Raw genomic sequence first — 22,826 nt, forward strand, 5'->3', positions numbered from 1 at the left:
AACTCCCATTTACCCTTGATGAACGCGTCTACTGAAGACAGCTCCATAGGCTACAACCTATTTATCATTAATTATATTTTCACACAACTACTGTATCCGAATAGAAGCGTTTCTTTTTATTCAAACATTGCCTGCAGCAACCAAAAGAAAACACCCCGCACATTTACTGGCCATTTTTACTTGAAGGAAATAGAGCTACAGCCGAAAGCTCAAATACAGCAATGTAGGCCAAACAATAATACCACTAACCTATAATACAATTTACATAAAACATTTATTAAAACGTTGATCATAATACCTCATGATAATGATATGGATAATAATAGGCCTTTCTTTAGAAATGTGCTTAAAAATCATACAATTACTCTACAATAAATAAATAAATGTCACCAATCGTGCATTGAGATTCAGAAGCATGATTGTGATTGACAAGATGGACTAGTGAGATGCATCAGACAGTCAAGTCTTCACCACAGCCACCATATCGCAACCTGCATCCCACTGAGCGCAGCCTAAATAGTAAATACTTACATATAAGGCCATTAATAATCCATGGGCGAGTGGAAACATGCATTCAAATTATGTTGTGGAAAAGGAGAGAAAACTAACGATGGGAATTCTGTTTCAGGGGAAAATCACATTAATAACTAGCAGGCTAATGTTGAGGACTTTTTGCGCTTGGTCGCTTTTTTGAATTAGAGACGATTTTTTTTACACTCCAGTGGTGCTTGTCTATTTAAAAATGAATGACATATTTTGCTCTCCCCCTCTACCCTAAAACTCAATGATGTAAAATGTATAATTAGTTAAATCACATAGCTAAAGGGTGAAGAATTGGCAATCGAAAACTGCAGTGCAATGGTCAGTCGGTGCGTTGGGAAAATAGAAGGAACTTGCACGTGTGAGTGGAGAATAAATAAAGCGCAATAAAATGAAATAGCTGGGAGTTTCAAGCCGCTAGGTGCAGCTCGAGCCTTTATATTTGAATGAGTTAAGATTTAATTAAGCCAGCCTCCGGCAGGACGATCTGATACTTCCTCATTAGGTTGCCTTCCATAATGCTGAGTGTTACATGGGCTTGAAGGTTTTCAACATTTGAACAGTTTTCCAATGAAATAATCGTGGTTCATAGCTCGAGGACTTCAAGATTCTGCAAATAAATCTAGCCTCATTCGGCGAAACTAACAGGCGGAAAAATGTGGATAATTCGTCGTTGTATACCTAACATGGATTTATGTATAATTATTACACCTATTTGAACAAAAACAAGGTTAAAAATATATTGCGGGGAGTTTAGGGCAGCAAAGTGAGACATTTCACGACAACTGTAAACAACAGAAGGGCTCTGGCAATGGAATGGCGCTTCTAGAGAAAGGAGAGAAGGAGATACGGGGAGAGAGGGAGTGAGAGCAGAGACAAGCAGCAAGAGAGAGAGAAAGAGAGAGATTCTTTCCCCCATCTTTACCGAGTACAAGCGGACCCCTGGGCACTGTGCAACATCATGGCGACCCCTTCTGGAAGAGAGAATAATGTGTTCATACTGCACTGAGCTGCGTTTCTCCTTCCTCCCCATACACGCATGTTATTATAATGTTTCCAATTAGGTTATCTTGATTCATTTAAATACGGTGTATCGAAAATTTGACAACATTTTGGAAAGTTATTTCCTCCAATGCTTGTGTATAGCTTGTAGGCCTATTGAGAGTGCATACTTTGCTATAGCCTAGTATATTTTTGAAATCAGGTGCTTGCTTTCATATTTAGAATTTACTAGGAAAGTCAAGTACCGGAGCCAACATATCAATCACATACCTCCCCGTGATTGATGATTTATCATTAATTTGAAAAGCCTTTCGATGCATTTTTGTTACACAATCCTTACCACATATTGTTTCTTGGTGGCCATGACGTTTTATGAAAACTTTATGAAAATTGTCCAAAACAATGGTCAATGGGCCTATAGGTTTATCTGACGTCTCAGCGTCCACAGCCACGATGATCCTGTTTATATAGATGACCCCTAAAGACTCTGAACATCTATTTACTCACAGGTATAGACCTCCTTATGCGAGGATTCTCATTCCGGTGTGTAGTAGGCCAACCATTTCCTTCGTGTATTCTAGGGAGGTTTCAAACACCATAACCAAACCAGGCAAGGAGCCATCTCTACTCAGGACTGTCAGGCTCAAGAGTAAACAGCATGGCTAAAGTCACACAGCAGTGAACCAGGAGCACCCTGCGCCGAGTAGCTAACGCGACGACCATTAATCTTAGCCCACTTTAAGATTATGACTAAAAGAATGGAATCAGTAACCATTATCTTCTCGGATGGCAGTACAAACCGCTCCTTATTTTCCAAAACATAGTAATGGTGTACCCGAACAAGGCGAAAGATAAAGGGGAGAGAGAAACCAGATAGGAAGAGGTAGAGTCGGTGCCACTTGAACGTGGACATACCCAATCTGATTTATACATTTCCTCTCCCCTTGAGGAACATGTTGAAGAGGGAAATGTTAAAGGATATAGAGGGAATATATTTATTTAATTACTTTGTTAAATACATAATATTCCAAAGGAAATAATAACACGTTTTTATTATTATTAACCATATTATTATTCGTTATTATTATTATTTTTAAATATAGCAACATTTTAGGGTAAAGATGAATGAATACGGATATTGTGCAGTTGGCTACTGAATGAATTTATTAAAGCCACTGAAATTTGTTTGAAAAAAAAAATCTAAAGATAAACAGTGTAAACGCATATTACAAGATTATTTTGGGAGTACTTTCATATCCAACATTTCTGCCTGCTCACTCGGAGGGAAAAAAAACGGTTATACACTGAAAATGTAAAATCAGCGGTGAACTCCATAACGAGATTAAGCATACATTTTCGAGACAAATCTGGTGAAATTAGGAATGGCCATTTAGTTAACGACCGCACACAACCCCGGAAAATATTTAAGAAGATAATGCTTAAATAATCGAATGTCCAGTAAAAGGAATGCATATTTAGAGAACACTGGGCAGAACATTTTAAATAGGCCTAAAGAATGACATTTAGGATGCGTCTGATTTCAAAATGAGAAAGAAATTAAGATAACATTAAAATAGATGCATATTACACACTATATAAATTAGCCTCAATGTCTTAGAACTTCTTGCAGCTAAGCAAGCTTAATGAGATTGGATTTAATATGTTTTATCATTTCGATCAAATAAATGCTATGTTAATCAATTTATTTCTTGACATTTCCCACCCTAAATCAAAATGTCGACGCTGTCATTCGACTTGGGTGAGCTGGTCGCTAATTTAGGACATCCACGTTCGTGCGTGTGAGACATGTCCACTCAAAACAATCCGTGATTGAATCGAAAATGCATTATGCCAGGGCAGGCATCCCCCAGCGTGCCGGGCTTTCTAATCTCAACGGAAATACTGTTACTTTGGGAGGTGGAAGAAGATACCAGCAGTAACCAGCAAAACCTCGGTGTATTTAAAAAAAACATGGCCTGCCCATATTCATTAACTGAATCGACTTCTTTATAAATGTGCCATTATACTTCAGTCATTAATGATGAGCAGTTTATTTAGGCCAAATCCATTCAGCAGCAGGTTCTCTCAACTCAGTAGCCTGCAAAGCACCTGAATAAAAAAATCAGACAGTGTATTTTTCCTGTTATGACTAGTACTGTTAGGTCTAATTACATCCTGTATGTATCTAGTCACTGAAACACTGTTGTAGAGGTGTGTTATCCTGCATGGCTAATTCATGTCATAGACAGAAAAAACACCTACATCTGCAACATCCATCCTGTGTGTGTGTGTGCGTGCGTGCGTGTGTGGACCAGTGTAGAGTGGGGTCTGAGGGAGGCAGGGAGGCCGAGGGCACAGATAGCAGGAGCCTGTTAGCAGTCGGAAGCTCCAGCGCTGAAAAGCAATGGCTGGTGTCAATAACTTTTTTTAGCCCATCACCACAGCTGGTGGCAATAAATAGCAACGGGGGATGTCCAAACTATGACTTAAGGCTATTTTGGTCTCCAGCCACTCCACAGGGGCACAGTGGTTTGAACACACAGTCTTCCACAATGATAAAAAGCTGGATGAATGGCAAACAAGTCAGGCTTGTTTCTCAACAAGAGTATCAGCTGCTGTCAATATCCAGATAGCCTCTCTTTGCCAATAATAAGAGCTATCTTATCTGTGTCTAGGTAGAGCAATACCTGGGGGACTGGGCCATTGTGATAAAGAGTGGCTGGGCCAATAGAAAGCCTGTTGTCTGACTGTGGGGGAGGAAACGGAGGATGCCACTGGAGACAGGAAGTCTTCAGAAAGTGAAAAGCACTTTATTGCAGCACACCTGAATGGCCCTGGCTAGGGTTTCTCTCTAACCCACTGGGAACAGACCATTACCACTCCTTTACAACAGGGCCATGGGGTTTAAGTGAGCTGTGACATCTGAATAAGATGCATCACTTCTCATTATTCGTCCTTTGTTTACGTTATCTGCATCTGCAAACAGAACAAGATGTAGACAACAGTAATGGTGATTATTTTTAATAGCCGCAACTAGTATTTTTAGACCCATAAACCTCCAACGCAATGTGACATCATTGCATCACTAAAAATTAATGGCACAATTGATCCCTGTGCAAGGTGATCTCCCATAAGTCAACTGTAGTAGATACAGGATGTGTTGGTGTGGTGTTTATTTATCTTTCACGGGGAACTCAAGGATATGGTGGCAAGGTTGGATCCAGCCCCAGAGTGGTGGTGGAGTGTTTTGGGTGAAAATGAGTTGTAAAAGTGACAAACTGCCCCCATTTCTCAGACGGAGAGCACAGGAGCCGACACGACGCTCGCAGCCAAACAGTTAATTGTTCGCTACCGCCAGGCCCAACAAAATGCTCATAAAACATCACAAAAAGACAAGTCCAACCCCCCACCCCATGTCTCCACTCCTCTGGCTAGCCTCCTGTCTAGCTCCATCGCTCCTCCATCCCTCCACCCTTGCCCTTCCACAATTTTCCAGCACAAAAATATTATGTTGCCACTGGCAACAATTGAATAAAATAACCAATCACATCTGCCTTTTCAAACAGTTCCAACACGAAGCAGGGGCAATACATAATGTCTCATCTCAGTGTTAGGATCTCAGGCCAGGATTTATCACACACTGATAAATGATCACTGGGCTGGTTTTGACAAAAGCTCGGCTATGTATTTATGAATGAGTGTGAGTGGGGTGAGTGGGGTGGTGCAGTACGCAGAGAGAGGCAGGCCCTGCTATCAACAGTATTAGCGGGTTCTGATTGGGCTCTGTCTCGGTCCGAGGCTCTGCTCTCCGGTATTGTCACTAATCACAGCCTGTGGTTGAGACAGCCCATAATACTACTACCCCCCCCCCCCCCCCCCCATCTCCATGGCCACCATCGGCGTCAGCATCACTCCCCCACCCCTCCGCCAGCTCTTAAGTATATTTATTTCATAATAACAAGCCAGTGACAGCTCTCATCAGGCTCTGGCGCTCACAATCGGAGGGCTAGTGGGAGGGTCTGCCCGCGTTTGTTTTTCCTGTATCAGATTCCACCGTCACCTCTTCACCCCCCTCCCTCCACTTCTCAGAATCACATTTTCCTACCTCAATTGTTTTTAACTTTTAAAATGTCAGAAAGACCTATAGCCCCCCACCCCCTAGTCGTCTTCCCATCCCCCATGCATTGGTGTGGGCCGGTAGATGTCACCGTGTCTGGGCTAGACCCACACTGGGAAGGAGAGATGACACACTATCTGGGTCACCTCTGTCAGAGTCCAAATGCCACTCAGGGGGTCTGACCTTTCAGATGGGCAATTCTACTGCTGCAGCCTCCCTCTCTCTACCCCCATTACCCTCGTTTCTCCACCACCACAGTAAACCAACCCTCACTCCTTACACCACTCCAATCAAAGGTCTCTTTCTCTCCTTCTCCTCCTCTTTATTCCTCCACGTCAATACAATTTACAGCAAAAGGGACAAATCAAAGCCGACAAGCAAATGCAGCCACTGTAAATATGGCGATGTACAGCTTATCAGCTTCAGCCTGAAAGAAACGTCATGGCCCTTAACGATGCATACAGACACGCAGTGTATGACACCGCACAAGGAGGAACTACAAATGTGTGCCTTGGATTTATTTGAAGTCATGGCTACACCTCAAGCTCACTGTTTTTACAAATGGTCACTCGAGTTAAAACTCAATACCTCACTTAGCAAGAAGCCCCAGTCAACACCTTTCAAAGTTCTAACATAGTAACCGCATCCCAGGTATTTGGGTTTCCACTAACTGGCAGTCACTTTTAACAGGAAGTGACTTGTGTTACCAGAAGGGCTTAAACCGATACTGCATGCTGCTCATTTAAGGCCATCACAGAAATTGGGATATTTTAGTGGCCAAGCGTTGGCTAGTGTTGAGGTGCATGTGATCTCCTATCACGTCTGGTCTCTCCCAAAGCTGAGGACTGTGTCCCTACTTGTCCCACATTGTCAGTGAGTCATTCTACCCCCTTTCATCCACTTGACCTGGATGTGTAACAGTTGTCCAGCTTCCTTTCGAACACACATGGAACCCCCTACCCTGTCAATAAGGCCTCCACCAAACTGGCAATCAAACTGGCAATCTTGAAATCTCACTTTTCCCATGAGTCATTCTTGTTCTTTGAATAATACACTTTGATTAGTGGCACTGTTAACAAACAAAAATATTAAATTTTAAAAATCTTCCAATGGAGGCCTGTATAGAGAGAGTACCAATTCCCCTTGATGTTACTCGACCCATCTCCAAAACGGGCTTTTATTCTGGACCTGGCTTAGGCCAATCAGAAACCTTATTTATTTCCAGCAGTGGATCTCTTCCTGTTGGGGAGAGACTGAGCAGGCAGGGAAACTCCCATGGAAGAGCATCTCAAAGCCTGGGGCAGATACAGGCCAGAGGTCCTTCACCATAAATAACCAAGGACCGCTGAGGAAGTCTGTTTGGTGGTCCGAAAGTCTGCTCTGCTGGAAGGATGGAACATAGGACTCTCTCTCTTTTTCGCCGGCTCCCTCTTTCTGTCTCAGCAGTCTATCTGGAAGCTTGGTTGGAGAGAGATAAAACAGTGGGAACGGCGGGGAGGTTGGGCCAAGACGAGACGCAGCTCAGAGCGGATTGTAGACTTCCTTTGGCCTGCGGGCCCAAACTAAACAGACTGGGCAGCGGTGAGGGAAACCACACCGATCTGACACATGGGATTCTCAGTACAGGTTAATATTGGAATTTGTGTTTTAATGTCCAATAAAAAGTCATCTTTTCACTATATACAGTAATGCAGAGCTAATGCAGAATTGGATATAATGTAAGGATCACTGCAGCCACCAAGTTGAAACCTTTTACAAAAAAGTCCCCGAACCTCAACTCTTTAGTTTTATAGATCACCAGTGTCAATGGATTGTATTTATAAACTGGATTGTAATTGACATAGAGGCTTGTAATTACTTGTTTCAAAGTTATTTACATTGTAAGAGGGGAGACCTCATCTCATTCACCAACAATACTATTTACCAAGAGACTTTATCTATAATTTTTGGTAGCTGTTTAGTCACAACCACAAACCAATGCTGGGACTAAGAACACACTCAACGAGCTGTGTAAGTCCATAAACAAACAAGAAAATGCTCACCCAGCAGGGCGCTCCTAGTGGCCAGGGATTTTAATACAGGGAAATTGAAATCCCTATTATCTCATTTCTATCAGCATGTCACCAATGCAAATAGAGGCAAAAAAAAAAAACTCTACATCACCTTTACTCCACACACAGAAACACATACAAAGCTCTACCTCACCCTCCATTTGACAAATCTGACCATAACTCTATCCTCCGGATTCCTGCTTACAAGCAAAAACAAAAACAGGAAGTACCAGTGATGCGCCCAATACAGAAGTGGTCCAAGGAAGTGGATGCTAAGATACAGGACTGTTTCGCACAGATTGTAATATGTTCCGGGATTCCTCTGATGGCATTGAGGAGTTTACCACATGCATCGACGACGTCGTCCTCACAGTGACTGTACATACAGTTGAAGTCTGAAGTTTACATACACCTTAGCCAAATATCAGTTTTTCACAATTCCTGACATTTAATCCCAGTAAAAAGTCCCTGTCTTAGGTCAGTTAGGATCACCACTTGATTTAAAAAATGTGAAATGTCAAAATAATAGTAGAGAGAATTATTTCTTTCAGCTTTTATTTCTTTCATCACATTCCCAGTGGGTCATAAGTTTAGCCTTCCACAAGCTTCCCACAATAAGTTGGGTGAATTTTGGCCCATTCCTCCTGACAGAGCTGGTGTAACTGAGTCAGGTTTGTTGGCCTCCTTGCTCGCACACACTTTTTCAGTTCTGCCCACAAATTTTCTATAGGATTGAGGTCAGGGCTTTGTGATGGCCACTCCAATACCTTGACCTTGTTGTCCTTAAACCATAACTTTGGAAGTATGCTTGGGGTCATTGTACATTTGGAAGACCCATTTGCGACAAAGCTTTAACTTCCTGACTGATGTCTTGAGATGTTGCTTCAATATATCCACATTTCCTACTTCATGATGCCATCTTTTTTGTGAAGAGCACCAGTCCCTCCTGCAGCAAAGCACCCCCACAACATGATGCTTCTACCCCCGTGCTTCATGGTTGGGATGGTGATCTTTGGCTTGCAAGCCTCCCCCTTCTTCCTCCAAACACAATAATGGTCATTATGGCCAAATAGTTATATTTTTGTTTCATCAGACCAGAGGGCATTTCTCAAAAAAGTACGATCTTTGTCCCCATGTGCAGCTGCAAACCGTAGGTTTTGGAGCAGTGGCTTCTTCCTTGCTGAGCAGCCTTTCAGGTTATGTTGATATAGGACTCGTTTAACTGTGGATATAGATACTTTTGTACCTGTTTCCTCCAGCATCTTCACAAGGTCCTTTGCTGCTGTTCTGGGATTGATTTGCACTTTTCGCACCAAAGTACATTTATCTCTAGGAGACAGAACGCGTCTCCTTCCTGAGCGGCACGACAGCTGCGTGGTCCCATGGTGTTTACACTTGCGTACTATTGTTTGTACAGATGAATGTGGTACCTTCAGACATTTGGAAATTGCTCCCAATGATGAACCAGACTTGTGGAGGCCTACAATTCTATTTCTGAGGTCTTGGCTGATTTCTTTTGATTTTCCCATGATGTCAAGCAAAGAGGCACTGAGTTTTAAGGTAGGCCTTGAAATACATCCACAGGTACACCTCCAATTGACTCAAATGATGCCAATTAGCCTATCAGAAGCTTCTAAAGCCATGGCATAATTTTCTGGAATTTTCCAAGCTGTTTAAAGGCACAGTCAACTTAGTGTATGTAAACTTCTGACCCACTGGAATTGTGATACAGTGAATTATAAGTGAAATAATCTGTAAACAATTGTTGAATAATTACGTGTTTCATGCACACAGTAGATGTTCTAACCGACTTGCCAAGACTATTGGTTGTTAACAAGAAATTAGTGGAGTGGTTGAAAAACGAGTTTTAATGACTCCAACCTTAGTGTATGTAAACTTCCAATTTCAACTGTACATATCCCAACCAGAAGTCATGGATTACAGGAAACATCCGCACTGACTCAAAGGCTAGAGCTGCCGCTTTCAAGGAGTGGGACACCTCCGACAAGCCATCAATCAGGCAAAGCGTCAATACAGAACGAAGATCGAATCCTACTACACCAGCTCTGACACTCGTCTGATGTGGCAGGGCTTGTAAACAATCACGGATTACAAAAGGAAACCCAAAGGGAACCATGAATGAGAGCACCAGCTGTTCTGGACGACTGTGTACCCACGCTTCACATAACTTGTTTAAAGGTCTTACAATGGCTAACATTCACAAGGCCGCAGGCCCAGACAGATTACCAGGATGCATACACAGAGCATGCCCTGACCAGGTGGGAAGTGTCTTCTCTCACATTTTCAACCTCTCCCTGACCCAGTCTGTAATTCCTATATGTTTCAAGCTCACAGAACGGGACTGCCGAGTGCTGAAGCGCATAAAAATCATCTGCCCTTGTTTGCAACACTCACTACCGAGTTCCAAACTGCCTCTGGAAGCAACATCAGCACAAGAACTGTTCATTGGGAGCTTCATGAAATGGGATTCCATGGCCGATCAGCCACACACAAGCCTAAGATCAACATGCACAATGCCAAGCATCGGCTGGAGGGTTGTAAAGCTCGCCGTCATTTGAGTCTGGAGCAGTTTAAACGCGTTCTCTGGAGTGATGAATCACGCACCACCATCTGGAAGTCTGACTGAAAAATCTGGGGTTGGTGGTTGACAGCGGAATACTACCTGCCCGAATGCATAGTGCCAACTCTAAAGTTTGGTGGAGGAGGAATAATGGTCTGTTTTTCATGGTTTGGGCCCCTGACATCAACCACATCAAACACCTTTGGGATGAATTGGAAGGCCGACTGCGAGCCAGGCCTAATCGCCAAACATCAGTGCCCGATCTCACTAATGCTCTTGTGGCTGAATGGAAGTAAGCCCTCCAAGCTCATCACTAGGCTTAGGACCCTGGCACTGAGCACTTCCCTCTGAGACTGAATCCTGGACTTCCTGATGGGCTGCCCCCAGGTGGTGAGGGTAGGCAACAATACATCCGCCACCCTGACCCTCAACAAGGGGGCCCCACAGGGCTGCGTGCTTAGTCCCCTCTTGTACTCCCTGTTTACCCACAACTGCGTGGCCACACACGACTCAAACACAATTATTACGTTTGCTTATGACACAGCTGTGGTAGGCCTGATCACTGACAATGATGAGAAAGCCTATAGAACCCCACAGCGGATGTTTCATAATACCCATGAAACCTAGCGGTTAAACGGGGAAATGGTTCCAATAATTTTCCCACTATACATTTTTCCCATAGGTGATTTTGTAAACGCTTAAAATTAGGGCTGCATTTTGTGTAGGCTTACCCTGGCGTGATGTTTTGATAACCAAGGGAATCTCTCTCGGACAAGGTGACTTTTATCAATATCGCCCGGGCTGGAGCGGGTCGAGAGCTTCAAGTTTCTCGGTGTCCACTTCATCAAGGATCTATCATGGTCCACACACAACAAAGCCTCTTCCCCCTCAGGAGGCTGAAAAGATTTGGCATGGGCCCTCAGATCCTCAAAAAGTTCTACAGCTGCACCATTGAGAGCATCTTGACTGGCTGCATCACCGCTTGGTATGGCAACTGCTTGAAATCTGACCACAAGGAGCTACAGAGGGTAGTGCATATGGCCCAGTACATCACTGGGGCCGAGCTCCCTGCCATCCAGGACCTCTATACCAGGTGATGCCCTAAAAATGACCAAAGACTCCAGCCACCCAAGTCATAGACTGTTCTCTCTGCTACCGCACAGAAAGAGGGACCAATGCACCAAGTATGGAAACAGGAGCCTGAACAGCTTCTACCCCCAAGCCATAAGACAGTTAAATAGTTAACCAAATAGCTACCCGGACTTATCTGCATTAACCCTTTTTGCACAAATCTTTTTTTCCTCAACACATATGCTGCTGCTACTGTTCATTATCGATCCTGTTGCCTAGTCACTTTATTCCTAGTTATAATAGATGTGTAGTATTTACTGTACATATCTACAGTGCCTTCAGAAAGTATTCACACAGTATTCACAACCCTTGCCTACACACAGTACCCCATAATGTCAAAGTGGAATGATGTTTTAGGACACTTTTTGAAATGTATGAAAAGCTGAAATGTTTTCAGTCAATAAGTATTCAACTCATTTGTTATGGCCTAAATAAGTTCAGGAATAAACATTTGCTTAACAAGTAAAATAATAAGTTGCATGGACTCGCTCTGTTTTCAATAGTGTTTAACATGATTTTTGAATGATTACCAAATCACATACAGATCATTCTAAGGTCCCTCAGTTGAGCAGTGAATTTCAAACACAGATACAACCACAAAGACCAGGAAGGTTTTTCAATGTCTCGCAAAGGGCACCTATTGTTAGATGAGTAAAACACTTTTAAAAGCAGACATTGAATATCCCTTTGAGCATGGTGAAGTTATTAATTACACTTTGGATGATGTATCAATTCACCCAGTCACTACAAAGATACAGGCGTCCTTCCAAACTGAGTCGCTGGACAGGAAGGAAACCGCACAGGGATTTAATCGAGGCCAATGGCAACTTTAAAACAGTTACAGAGTTTAATGGTTGTGATAAGAGAAAACTGAGGATGAATCAACAACATTGTAGTTACTCCACAATACTAACCTAAATGACAGAGTGAAAAGAATAAAGCCTGTACAGAATAAAAATATTCTAAAACATTCCTCCTGTTTGCAACAAGGAACTTAAGTAATACTGCAAATAATGTGGCAAAGAAACAAACTTTTTGTCCTGAATACAAAACTTTATTTTTGGGGCAAATCCAACACATCACTGAGTACCACTCTTCATATTTTCAAGCATGGTGGTGGCTGCATCATGTTATGGGTATACTTGTCATCGGCAAGGACTAAGGTTTTTTAAGATGAAAAGAAACGGATTACAGCTAAGCACATGCAAAATTGTAGAGGAAAACCGTGTTCAGTCTGCTTTCCAACAGAAACTGGAAGACAAATTTACCTTTCACTAGGACAATAACCTAAAACATAAGGCCAAATATTGCTTACCAAGACGACGTTGAAGGTTCCTGAACGGCCTAGTTACAGTTTTGACTTAAATCGGCTTGAACATCTATGCAATGACCAACAAATAACTTGACAAGAATAATAAAAATAATATGCAAATATTGTACAATCCAGGTGTACAAAGCTCTTCGAGACTTACCCAGAAAAACTCACAGCTATAATCGCTGCCAAAGGGGATTTGAACATGTATTGACTCAGGGGGTTGAATACTTAAGTAATGAAGATGTATTAGTGCTTTATTTTCAAGTTTTTTTTTTTACAAATGTTAGAATTCTTCTTCCACTTTGACATTAGAGTACTTTTTGTAGATCATTGACAAAAAAATGACAAATCAATTTGAATCCCACCTTGTAACAACAAAATGTGGAAAAAGTCAAGGGTGTGAATACCGTTTACACTGTCCTCAATGACCTCCTACTCCTGCACATGAACTCGGTACTGGTACCCTGCATACCTTCCAAGTTATCGTTACTCGTGTATTCATTACTACGTGCCATTACTTTTCTATTGTTTCTCCATTTCCTTTCTCTCTGCATTGTTGGGAAAGGCTCGTAAGTAAGCATTTCACTGCTAGTCTACACATGTTGTTTACAAAGCATGTGACAAATAAGATTTGAACAAGACAGTTCTCGCTCCTCCATCCAGGCTTATAGAATGGAGCCAGGTGGTGTGATTCTCTGTTTCTCCAGGTTATCTGAGACCAGGTTCACATTACCAACAGAGCAGAGCACAGGGAGTCCTGGTCCCCCTTGGCCCCAGGAAGCAAGCCCTCCACTACAGACCATCCATATCTGGGGAGGTTTCACTGCCCCATTGTTGTGACAAGAACAATGAATCTAAAAAGAGACAGCAGTCAAGGAAAACACAACATAAAGAATTGAACTTTCACAAAATCACCTGATGGAACCTTTTTCTAAACTTGCACTCACATCATGGAAATCTCTCTGGGTTGACCCAGAGCCTTAGAAGCAGGTTTAAAAAAAGCCCTATTTGGTTTAGCATTGTGTGCAAAAACGAATTTATTGGGGTTGACCCCAGCTCCTCTTTTGTGTGACAGCCATCTTGGAAAACAATGGCAGGAAGGCTTGAAACCTGAGCGGAACTGAATCTGCCATTAAAAAAATATATATATATATATATATATATAAATATATTACTATTTTTTGCTCGCTGAAATGTTCCCTCCTCTGTTTAGAAAAACCTTGTTTTTGTGTCCGAGAGAAGCCGTAAAGTGATGTCTAAGCATTCCACGGCCCCGGCAATAAGGCTGTGTTTAACTGGACACTTGGGGACAGTTGTTTTGTACCGGGGCTGGAGCAGGGGGCTTGCTGCAGGGGGCTGGGAGCCTGACTGAGGAAGCCATGGCCGCTCAGCAAAACAGCCACGAACCTCCCGGCCTCCTCATGGTGGGACCTAGGCCTAAATGGAAGCCGGCTAAAGGTTAGAGGTTTAAGGCTAACAAATAATGCAACACTTTACTGGTATTTAAGCCCCCCCACCCCTGCTTTTGCATAGATGGATACACAGACATACACTATACTACCATGCTGTAGCCCCTGCAAGGCTATGTACGAGCATGCACACATACACACAAGTATAGGAGTGGGTGACTGCCCCACTGCTATACTGTGTGTGTGTGTGTGCATAGTATATGCGCATGGTGCTTCTACATCTGCATTGCTTGCTGTTTGGGGTTTTAGGCTGGGTTTCTGTATATCACTTTGTGTCATCGGCTGATGTAAAAAGGGCTTTATAAATACATTTGATTGAAATCTGTGTCGAGGATGACCCCTAGTACTCTTCCCGAGTGGTTTGTGATATTACAGTTAAAATCAGTGTGTTTGGTATTAAAATCTCCCATGATGATGGTATGGCTGTTGTCTGTCAGAGCAGTGGCCAGTTTTTCAGAGTGTGTTGTTGAGGGTTGACAGTATATAGTGGGTATCAGGTCAGGACTGGTCTGCGGGTGATTAGAAGGGGAGAAGAGAAAGAGAGAGGAAGTTCTTGATCTAAAGCTTACCCTGCTCCTCTGGGGCCTCATCTATAACCGTTGTGTAAATTTTACACAAAATATCTGCTTGTGCTATTTCTGAAAAGACTGTACACACAAAAATAGAGATTTACAAACTTTGCGCACACCATACATACGCATATTACCAGCTATAAATCAGACCTGTCGTAAAACTCTGCGTGCATGAATGAGCATCCGCCTGAAAAAAATCCACCATTCACCTTTAATGGTGACAATAACGCCCTTATTTGCTGTATACTATGGAAGTATTGGAATTAGGCCAAGACGGTAGGCAGTCTAAAGGAAATAGCATTGGCGAACTTGATCAAATATCTTTGGAGGTGTTGGCAGAATGTTTTCTTTGACAGTGACATTTGCTGTAGTCTATCTGACTGTTTCTGAAAGACAAAAACAATAGCAAGTTGTTGTGGACCTGTAAACGGATTGAATTCATACTGTTATGCATTTACTTACGAAAGTTTGAAATTATAATAGCATATCTAATAGGCCCAATTAATGAGAGATGAGCATGGTAATTTCTTGTATGGCTACTTAGGGAATATGTTCTCATCATGGCCATAAAAGATGAAGAATTTATGATTTATGTATTGTTTCTAAATGAAATATTGTCTTCTTGAGAAATTTGACATTACAATATACAGATGTAGCCTACAAATGTCAATGGAAAAGGTGAACCATCTGTTCTACCTTTAAACTATGCTTCGGACCAGATAGGGCAAAATACTTGAAATAGCTTATCCATTTACTAGGCAACTGTGAATTGGGTCCAGTTAAATGAGCGATGGGACAAATGGTAGCCTATCCTAACAGTGTTACCGCCTAAGGTGCTTCTACAAAGTTGACTCAGGGGTGTGAAAACTTACATAAATGAGATATTTCTTTATTTGATTTTTAATACATTTGCAAACACTTAAAAAAAAAAACTTTCACTTTGCCATTAAGGGGTATTTTGTGTAGATGGGTGAAAAAACAAACATTGAATCCATTTTTCATTCAGGCTGTAACACAACAAAAGGTGGAATAAGTCACAGGGTATAAATGCTTTCTGAAAGCACTGTATATGCCTTTAAAAACCCCATTCGACTTTACGCTGCCCACGCCACTTGCTCCAGGCTCAGCTGTGTTTCTTCCATTAAGAGCTGCTCATAAAAGGATCTATCTAAGGGTGGAAAGATGAGCAACAGACGACTGCTGGGGAGACCACATGGACATCAGGTATGTACGTAGAAGTCTACGCTACGCTGCTGTGGCTCTAACACCATCTGTGAACTTGTACTTGTGTCTCACACAGGACATACCGTACTTGCTTTGTGCGAGTGCTTGTTCGTAAACTTGGATAATAACATTTCGTCATTCATCTTAAATAATTACAGTGACGAGTGCATTCCATATGGTTTTCAATTACAAAGAGGGACTGAACCTAAAGTCCATAAGTCAATAGCTAAATATTTAAGACAGACATAAAAGATACAGATAAAAATGTTTAGATTTATAAACCTGTCTGACCAGGACAATGTTTTCCTATCAATGTGACATATCATAACAAAGACAACATCCTCAATAACAGAGGGCAAGAGGTCAGAGAAAAGTCCCAAGCCAATCAGAAGGGATCTGTTTGCCCCCTACAGAGTGACAGAGGTCAGTGAGTGACGTAGAAGGTAGATAGACATCCTCCCTCACCCCCATTTCCAACAAACCCCACCTCCCTTATCTGCCTATGGAGAGCAGAGGAACGAGTGACGAGGGCCAGGGCCCACTGTGTGATAAGGGCATGTCCTGTTCTCTTCCAGGGGCCTCCGGGGCCACGGTGGGGGCTACAGGCTGACCAGCACCAGGACAAACTCCCAGCCTTGTTTTCGCACCAAGGTATGAGCCTGACTCTGGCTGGCTGGCTGACAAAGACAGAATGGGAGAGGAGGGGATGGAGGGAGGTTCATCTAGAGTTCAGAGCAGATACTTGCCAGTAGTCTCGCGCCGCAGGAAAGCTAAATTGCTTCCGGATCCACGTATCCACCTCTGCGATACCCTTCCTTAACCCCACCACTCCCCCTGCCCTCTCCTCTCCCTCCCCTTGCTCAGGCCAGTGTCAGCCAGTCAGTGAGTCAGTCGTGGCTGGGCTGGTCCCGTGGCAGAGGGTCACAATGTCAGACGGGAAGCAGTCTTTGAGCAGTATGCCTCTGTCTCTCTGGCTGTCCAGCTCACCAATGAAACCATGCCAGTAGATGACCAGTCCTGGACCAAACCTATGGAGTGGGAGAAGACAGAAAGACATTAACGTTGATGTCATCAAACTGTCGAGCAAGGCATTCATCAACAGAACAGAGACAACATAGTGAGATACTGAAGAAGCTTCCAGACAGTTTCCCACCCAAATCACATATGCTTATGGCTGTTTACTTTGGATTTTGGGAGGATGACAGTGACAGTGAATTAGAGAGTGAGCGAGAGAGAAGGAGAGAGAGAGATTGATTGAGATATACAGAGGAGATAAGCTCTTTGAGGTGCACTCCTTTGATCCCTGTCCAGGAAACTTGTGCTGAATCAAACAAAAAGCTGCCGGTGCGATAAGATCCCACTGACACAGTGATATACACCGGATCACCTTACAATGGCACTGAAATAGCAATAATCATAGTAGCAACAAAGCCCCAGCCAGCCCTAGAAACCTCTCTGTCATCAGAAGGCTCCTATACAGTGCACAGTGCCCAGAGAGAGTTCAACTAAGAGGCTAAGTGAACTGCCCCACTAAAACAGTGCATCGGTCTGTGACAGCGAGGCAAACTAGCTAAGCTAGTCCAGCAGCGTCCAGCTGTTTCATTCACATGCTTCACTCTCCAGGCCGACAGACAGCCACTTTGCCTAGGCTCACAGTGCTGTTCCAAAGCACAACGAATAATGACGACTCGCCAAGCAGCCGAGGAAAAGTCAAGTTCAGACAATATTCAAATGTACACCCCCCACCCCCACACCTCTAGCTCTCGTCGCAGCGTCGTGTTTTATTGGCCCCATCACATATCCTGAGCCCCATTGAAAAGGCTCGGAAGCAATTAAAATGGCAGTGTGGCTGGAGAAGCATTGCGCTATTTCACTGCTTCTCCCTGACATGTGATAAATCATCTTCCAAGCTATTTATTACACCCCAAAGATCTGCCAGTGGCCCCCTATGTGTAGCACAGATCATACCTATTCTTTGAACTCTAGCCGCCGTGCATAAAGTCATGTCACAGTTGAACTTTCAGGTTCGGGAGAGCAGCCCCCTTTGCGCACAAAAACAGATTGGGAGTGAACAGTGAAGTAAGGAAATCTGGTTCCTGACACTCTATCCTCAGACAGTAAAGGGTGTTTTGGGGTCTCTGAAGACGTCTCTGAAGAGCCAGACAGGAAGCTGCCCAAAGGGGCTGCAGAGAGTGAACCAGGAAGTTCAGCCCAAAGGCAGAGTTCATAAAACCTTCATAACCTTGGAAGGTTCCGCGATCAATCATCAAATCAGAGCCTATTAAAAGTAACAACCTCAGCCAACACCACAGAAGGAGAGGAACACTAATGCTCAGAATAGTAGCGACTGTAAGTTATGTGCTTGGTGATACTGCATAGGTGTGATTATAAATAATCGTCTCGTTGACTTCTGACCTGTGTGTGACAAGACATCTTAGCGATGTAAATAACCACAACAGAGTGCTCCAGTGTGAACATTTTACACGCACATGCGCCTAAATATATTTTTGCCGTGCGACCTGGACTTCACATTTTCATTGTGGTCCTAAATTTCTTTACGTGCTCCTACATTTTCCAACTTAGGCACACACGTGCTCCTTGTAAAAAAGGTCAGCGTAAAGCCCTGCACAACCTGCAGAGGTAGTCAGGTGTCATGACATCAGCCTTTACATCACACTATAGTTACATTTACACTTTCAAGGAATGCATGTAAGATGTATTCCTGGTCAACCAACTGACACACATAAAGCATGTACACACATGTAGGCCTACACACTCCCTCTTCCTGTACCAGCCCCTAAAAGCAGTACACTCCTGCACCCCCGTCCTGCATTCCCTGTTTTACAGTGTGTGATTTACGGCCCTGTATCTGTGAGCAAACCAACGGGCCAAAGCTAACAGCCCCAGAGAAAGCCCACAGATGTAAACGGCAAGTTCACCGCAAAGTCACACGCATAGCTCAGCCTATTCACTCCACACAGGGCAGGCTCAGACCTCCTTTCCCCCTCATATTCCAACCAGCCACGGCACGGGCAGCACCACAACTCTCTTTATGGAATTGTTATGGAATCAAAACCTAAACATTTACATTACATGACTCTGAAGAAGGGGTTACGCTCCTCTTTCCTGTACTGTATGTACTCATCGCTTGGCGAGGGGGGCCGGGAGAAGAGGAGAGGGGGGAACGGTTCATAGAGAGGGGAGAGGCAACCTTCTGAAAAGGTTAAAACTGTACGTCAACAGATAACGCGTACAGCGATGTACAATACATCACAGCCATGGTTTGTTAGGGGAGGCCAGGCACAAATTGAAACAAGCTAAATTATAAGCACAGGGGAACAAAATGGGTTTTGACTCCTACTCTGAATTAATAAGAGTCAATACTAGTGGAGGACGTTAAAGTAAAATCCCAGAGCAAGGCCTAGCTCTAGAACAATAATACTGGTGCTGACGGAGGATAGGTGGTGAGGTAAGCAAAGGGTCAAGGGTCGTAACATGGGGTCGAGGTTAAGTAAGTACGGTTGGAGACCACAAACGATGGGGCCCAGGTATTTTCATTGGACAGAGTCAAAAAGAAACAGAAACTCTTACAAAACTCAATGTATAAACCTCCTCTAAAGGAGCATGGTAATGAATTATAAACCTCCTCTAAAGGAGTATGGTAATGAATTATAAGCCTCCTCTAAAGGAGCATGGTAATGAATTATAAACCTCCTCTAAAGGAGTATGGTAATGAATTATAAGCCTCCTCTAAAGGAGCATGGTAATGAATTATAAGCCTCCTCTAAAGGAGCATGGTAATGAATTATAAACCTCCTCTAAAGGAGCATGGTAATGAATTATAAACCTCCTCTAAAGGAGCATGGTAATGAATTATAAACCTCCTCTAAAGGAGTATGGTAATGAATTATAAGCCTCCTCTAAAGGAGCATGGTAATGAATTATAAGCCTCCTCTAAAGGAGCATGGTAATGAATTATAAACCTCCTCTAAAGGAGCATGGTAATGAATTATAAACCTCCTCTAAAGGAGCATGGTAATGAATTATAAACCTCCTCTAAAGGAGTATGGTAATGAATTATAAGCCTCCTCTAAAGGAGCATGGTAATGAATTATAAGCCTCCTCTAAAGGAGCATGGTAATGAATTATAAACCTCCTCTAAAGGAGCATGGTAATGAATTATAAACCTCCTCTAAAGGAGCATGGTAATGAATTATAAGCCTCCTCTAAAGGAGCATGGTAATGAATTATAAACCTCCTCTAAAGGAGTCTGGTAATGAATTATAAACCTCCTCTAAAGGAGTATGGTAATGAATTATAAACCTCCTCTAAAGGAGTATGGTAATGAATTATAAACCTCCTCTAAAGGAGCATGGTAATGAATTATAAGCCTCCTCTAAAAGGAGTATGGTAATGAATTATAAGCCTCCTCTAAAGGAGCATGGTAATGAATTATAAACCTCCTCTAAAGGAGTATGGTAATGAATTATAAACCTCCTCTAAAGGAGTATGGTAATGAATTATAAGCCTCCTCTAAAGGAGCATGGTAATGAATTATAAACCTCCTCTAAAGGAGCATGGTAATGAATTATAAACCTCCTCTAAAGGAGTATGGTAATGAATTATAAACCTCCTCTAAAGGAGCATGGTAATGAATTATAAGCCTCCTCTAAAGGAGCATGGTAATGAATTATAAACCTCCTCTAAAGGAGCATGGTAATGAATTATAAGCCTCCTCTAAAGGAGCATGGTAATGAATTATAAACCTCCTCTAAAGGAGCATGGTAATGAATTATAAGCCTCCTCTAAAGGAGCATGGTAATGAATTATAAACCTCCTCTAAAGGAGCATGGTAATGAATTATAAACCTCCTCTAAAGGAGCATGGTAATGAATTATAAGCCTCCTCTAAAGGAGCATGGTAATGAATTGTAAACCGATTCGAGGCTCCAGTTTCTGTAATTGCGGCTTATTATGGGGGCTGCCTCTCTCCTTAACCTAGCGGGTGCGTATTATCCGCCGCTCAGGGGAAAGTCGGCGATCTTCCAATAAACACCTAACTGCATAACGAGTTTGTGAAATTGTTTGTGAAATGTAGCTAATTTCAGCGAGTGGGGACACTTGGCTTGACAAGTCAGGATGGGCGGAGATTGGGACTGCCAGGCGCACTGTCTGTCGTTAGCGTTAACGAGCGGGTGGTGTGGGTTCTCTCTAAAAGCAGGCGCACTGTCTGTCGTTAGCGTTAACGAGCGGGTGGTGTGGGTTCTCTCTGAAAGCAGGTGCCATGCTGCTTAGAACGGCAGCTTAATGAGAGCACAGCACTTAGGAACAAAAAAGATGCAAATAGAGGTGTACAGAGAGTAGTATTAGTGCTGCTGCCACACACACACGCATGTGCGCATATACAATTGTAGCGTAATTAATTGACTAATTGCAGCCCTCCACATGTCAGTTTCAACCTCTCCACAGTAGTTCTAATGGAAAGTTATAAAAATGTTTTATTTGATTTCTTAGTAGCACCACAGTACACTCTGTGGATGTTCCTGGATGTCAGAGAGCAAGGCCTAGATTTCAGCCTTTAACATTCCAAAAAGAAACAAAGATCAAGGTTCATTTGACGTGTCAAGAATAGTGAGGCGGTTCTCTGATAAATCTGCACAAGAAAACACTATATTCGACACTATTTGGTTTATAAATTACCACCGAAATGAAGACAAAATTACCCCCGACTTCACCATACTTTCCCCTCATTCTACATTACCAACAAAACCGTTTCAACAAATGTCCCTGAAATGATTCAGATAGCATAAGACCCTACAGGACGGTGAACCTTACAGGGTTGAGGTCTCCACACAAAGACGTCTTTGTTGGCCGGTCCATACATCAGGTCGCAAGGTAAACTGGTAAAGGCACAGCCAAACATGAGCTAAGTCAGGGGATTCTTTCCTTTTTCTCTCTCCCTTGAAACACAGGTCTGGAACCTGCTCAACCCCTTTAGGGAGAGAATGGGATGAATAGAGGTAGAGAAAGAGGGGTGGAAACAGAAGGGATGGGAGACAGACCGAGAGAGAGACGAGAGAGTAGAGTGTATGTGTGAGAGATGACCAAACCAGCCTTTACAGCCATGGTCAGTGGCTGATTAATAGGGGTTTATTTATAGGGCTTGAATTGGGCGGTGGAACTCCAGGTCTGTAAGCCAGCCGATACAGCCTTCTTGAGAACCCTGCATGTGTCTGTACATACTGCCTGCACATTTCAATATCCCAGTCTGGAGGCCTGCCTGCGTCAGTCAGCCCAATGATAACAGCACAGCACTGATAATAAAGGCTCTTTCTCCAGCCTATCCACAAACAGGATATTTAAATGGCTGATTCGGCCCAAAGAGGTGGCCTCCAATGAAGCAGGCAGTAAATAAGCAACCCCCCCCCATGTGTTGCTGCCCGACTGTTCATAAATAACACACGGTGAACAATCAAGTCAGCCAACCAACAGAACCCACATCACCACCTCTTCTCTTCTCCTCCTCGGTTCTGGAAACATTCAATTCTGCTCAGGTATGTCAAATAAAAATATCAGGGGGCCAGAGCCAACGATCAGCCTCCAATACTCCGTAATTAAGGTGGAATAGAGGGCAATATAAAATAAAACTCGCCCCACAGTTTTTATGCCTTTCCACCCCTCCTGTCGATGGGGCTTGGAAATGGGACTTGACGTCAGGGATGTGACGTTGTTGTTGTTGGGATGCTTAAGTACAAACTGTAAAAAATGAATACAAAAACACTCAAAGTATGTGAAATGATAATGGACCTATATCTTCATTTATAA

At 43.0% G+C, this 22,826-nt stretch overlaps 1 protein-coding gene across 3 annotated transcripts in view; it reads right to left on the reverse strand.

Annotated features, from left to right (window-relative positions):
• Positions 1 to 15,849: 15,849 nt before the first annotated feature.
• cdin1 (CDAN1 interacting nuclease 1) overlaps positions 15,850 to 22,826 on the reverse strand; it is a 74,158-nt gene continuing 67,181 nt past the window's right edge. For all 3 annotated transcript variants that reach the window (XM_031828782.1, XM_031828783.1, XM_031828784.1), the window contains exon 12: positions 15,850 to 17,030. In XM_031828782.1, the coding sequence (XP_031684642.1) occupies positions 16,874 to 17,030 (157 nt within the window). In that variant the 3' untranslated portion in view covers positions 15,850 to 16,873. The remainder of the gene's footprint in view (positions 17,031 to 22,826) is intronic.

This window comes from Oncorhynchus kisutch, linkage group LG7, assembly GCF_002021735.2.
Source record: "Oncorhynchus kisutch isolate 150728-3 linkage group LG7, Okis_V2, whole genome shotgun sequence".
In the NCBI taxonomy this organism is placed as follows: domain Eukaryota; kingdom Metazoa; phylum Chordata; class Actinopteri; order Salmoniformes; family Salmonidae; genus Oncorhynchus; species Oncorhynchus kisutch.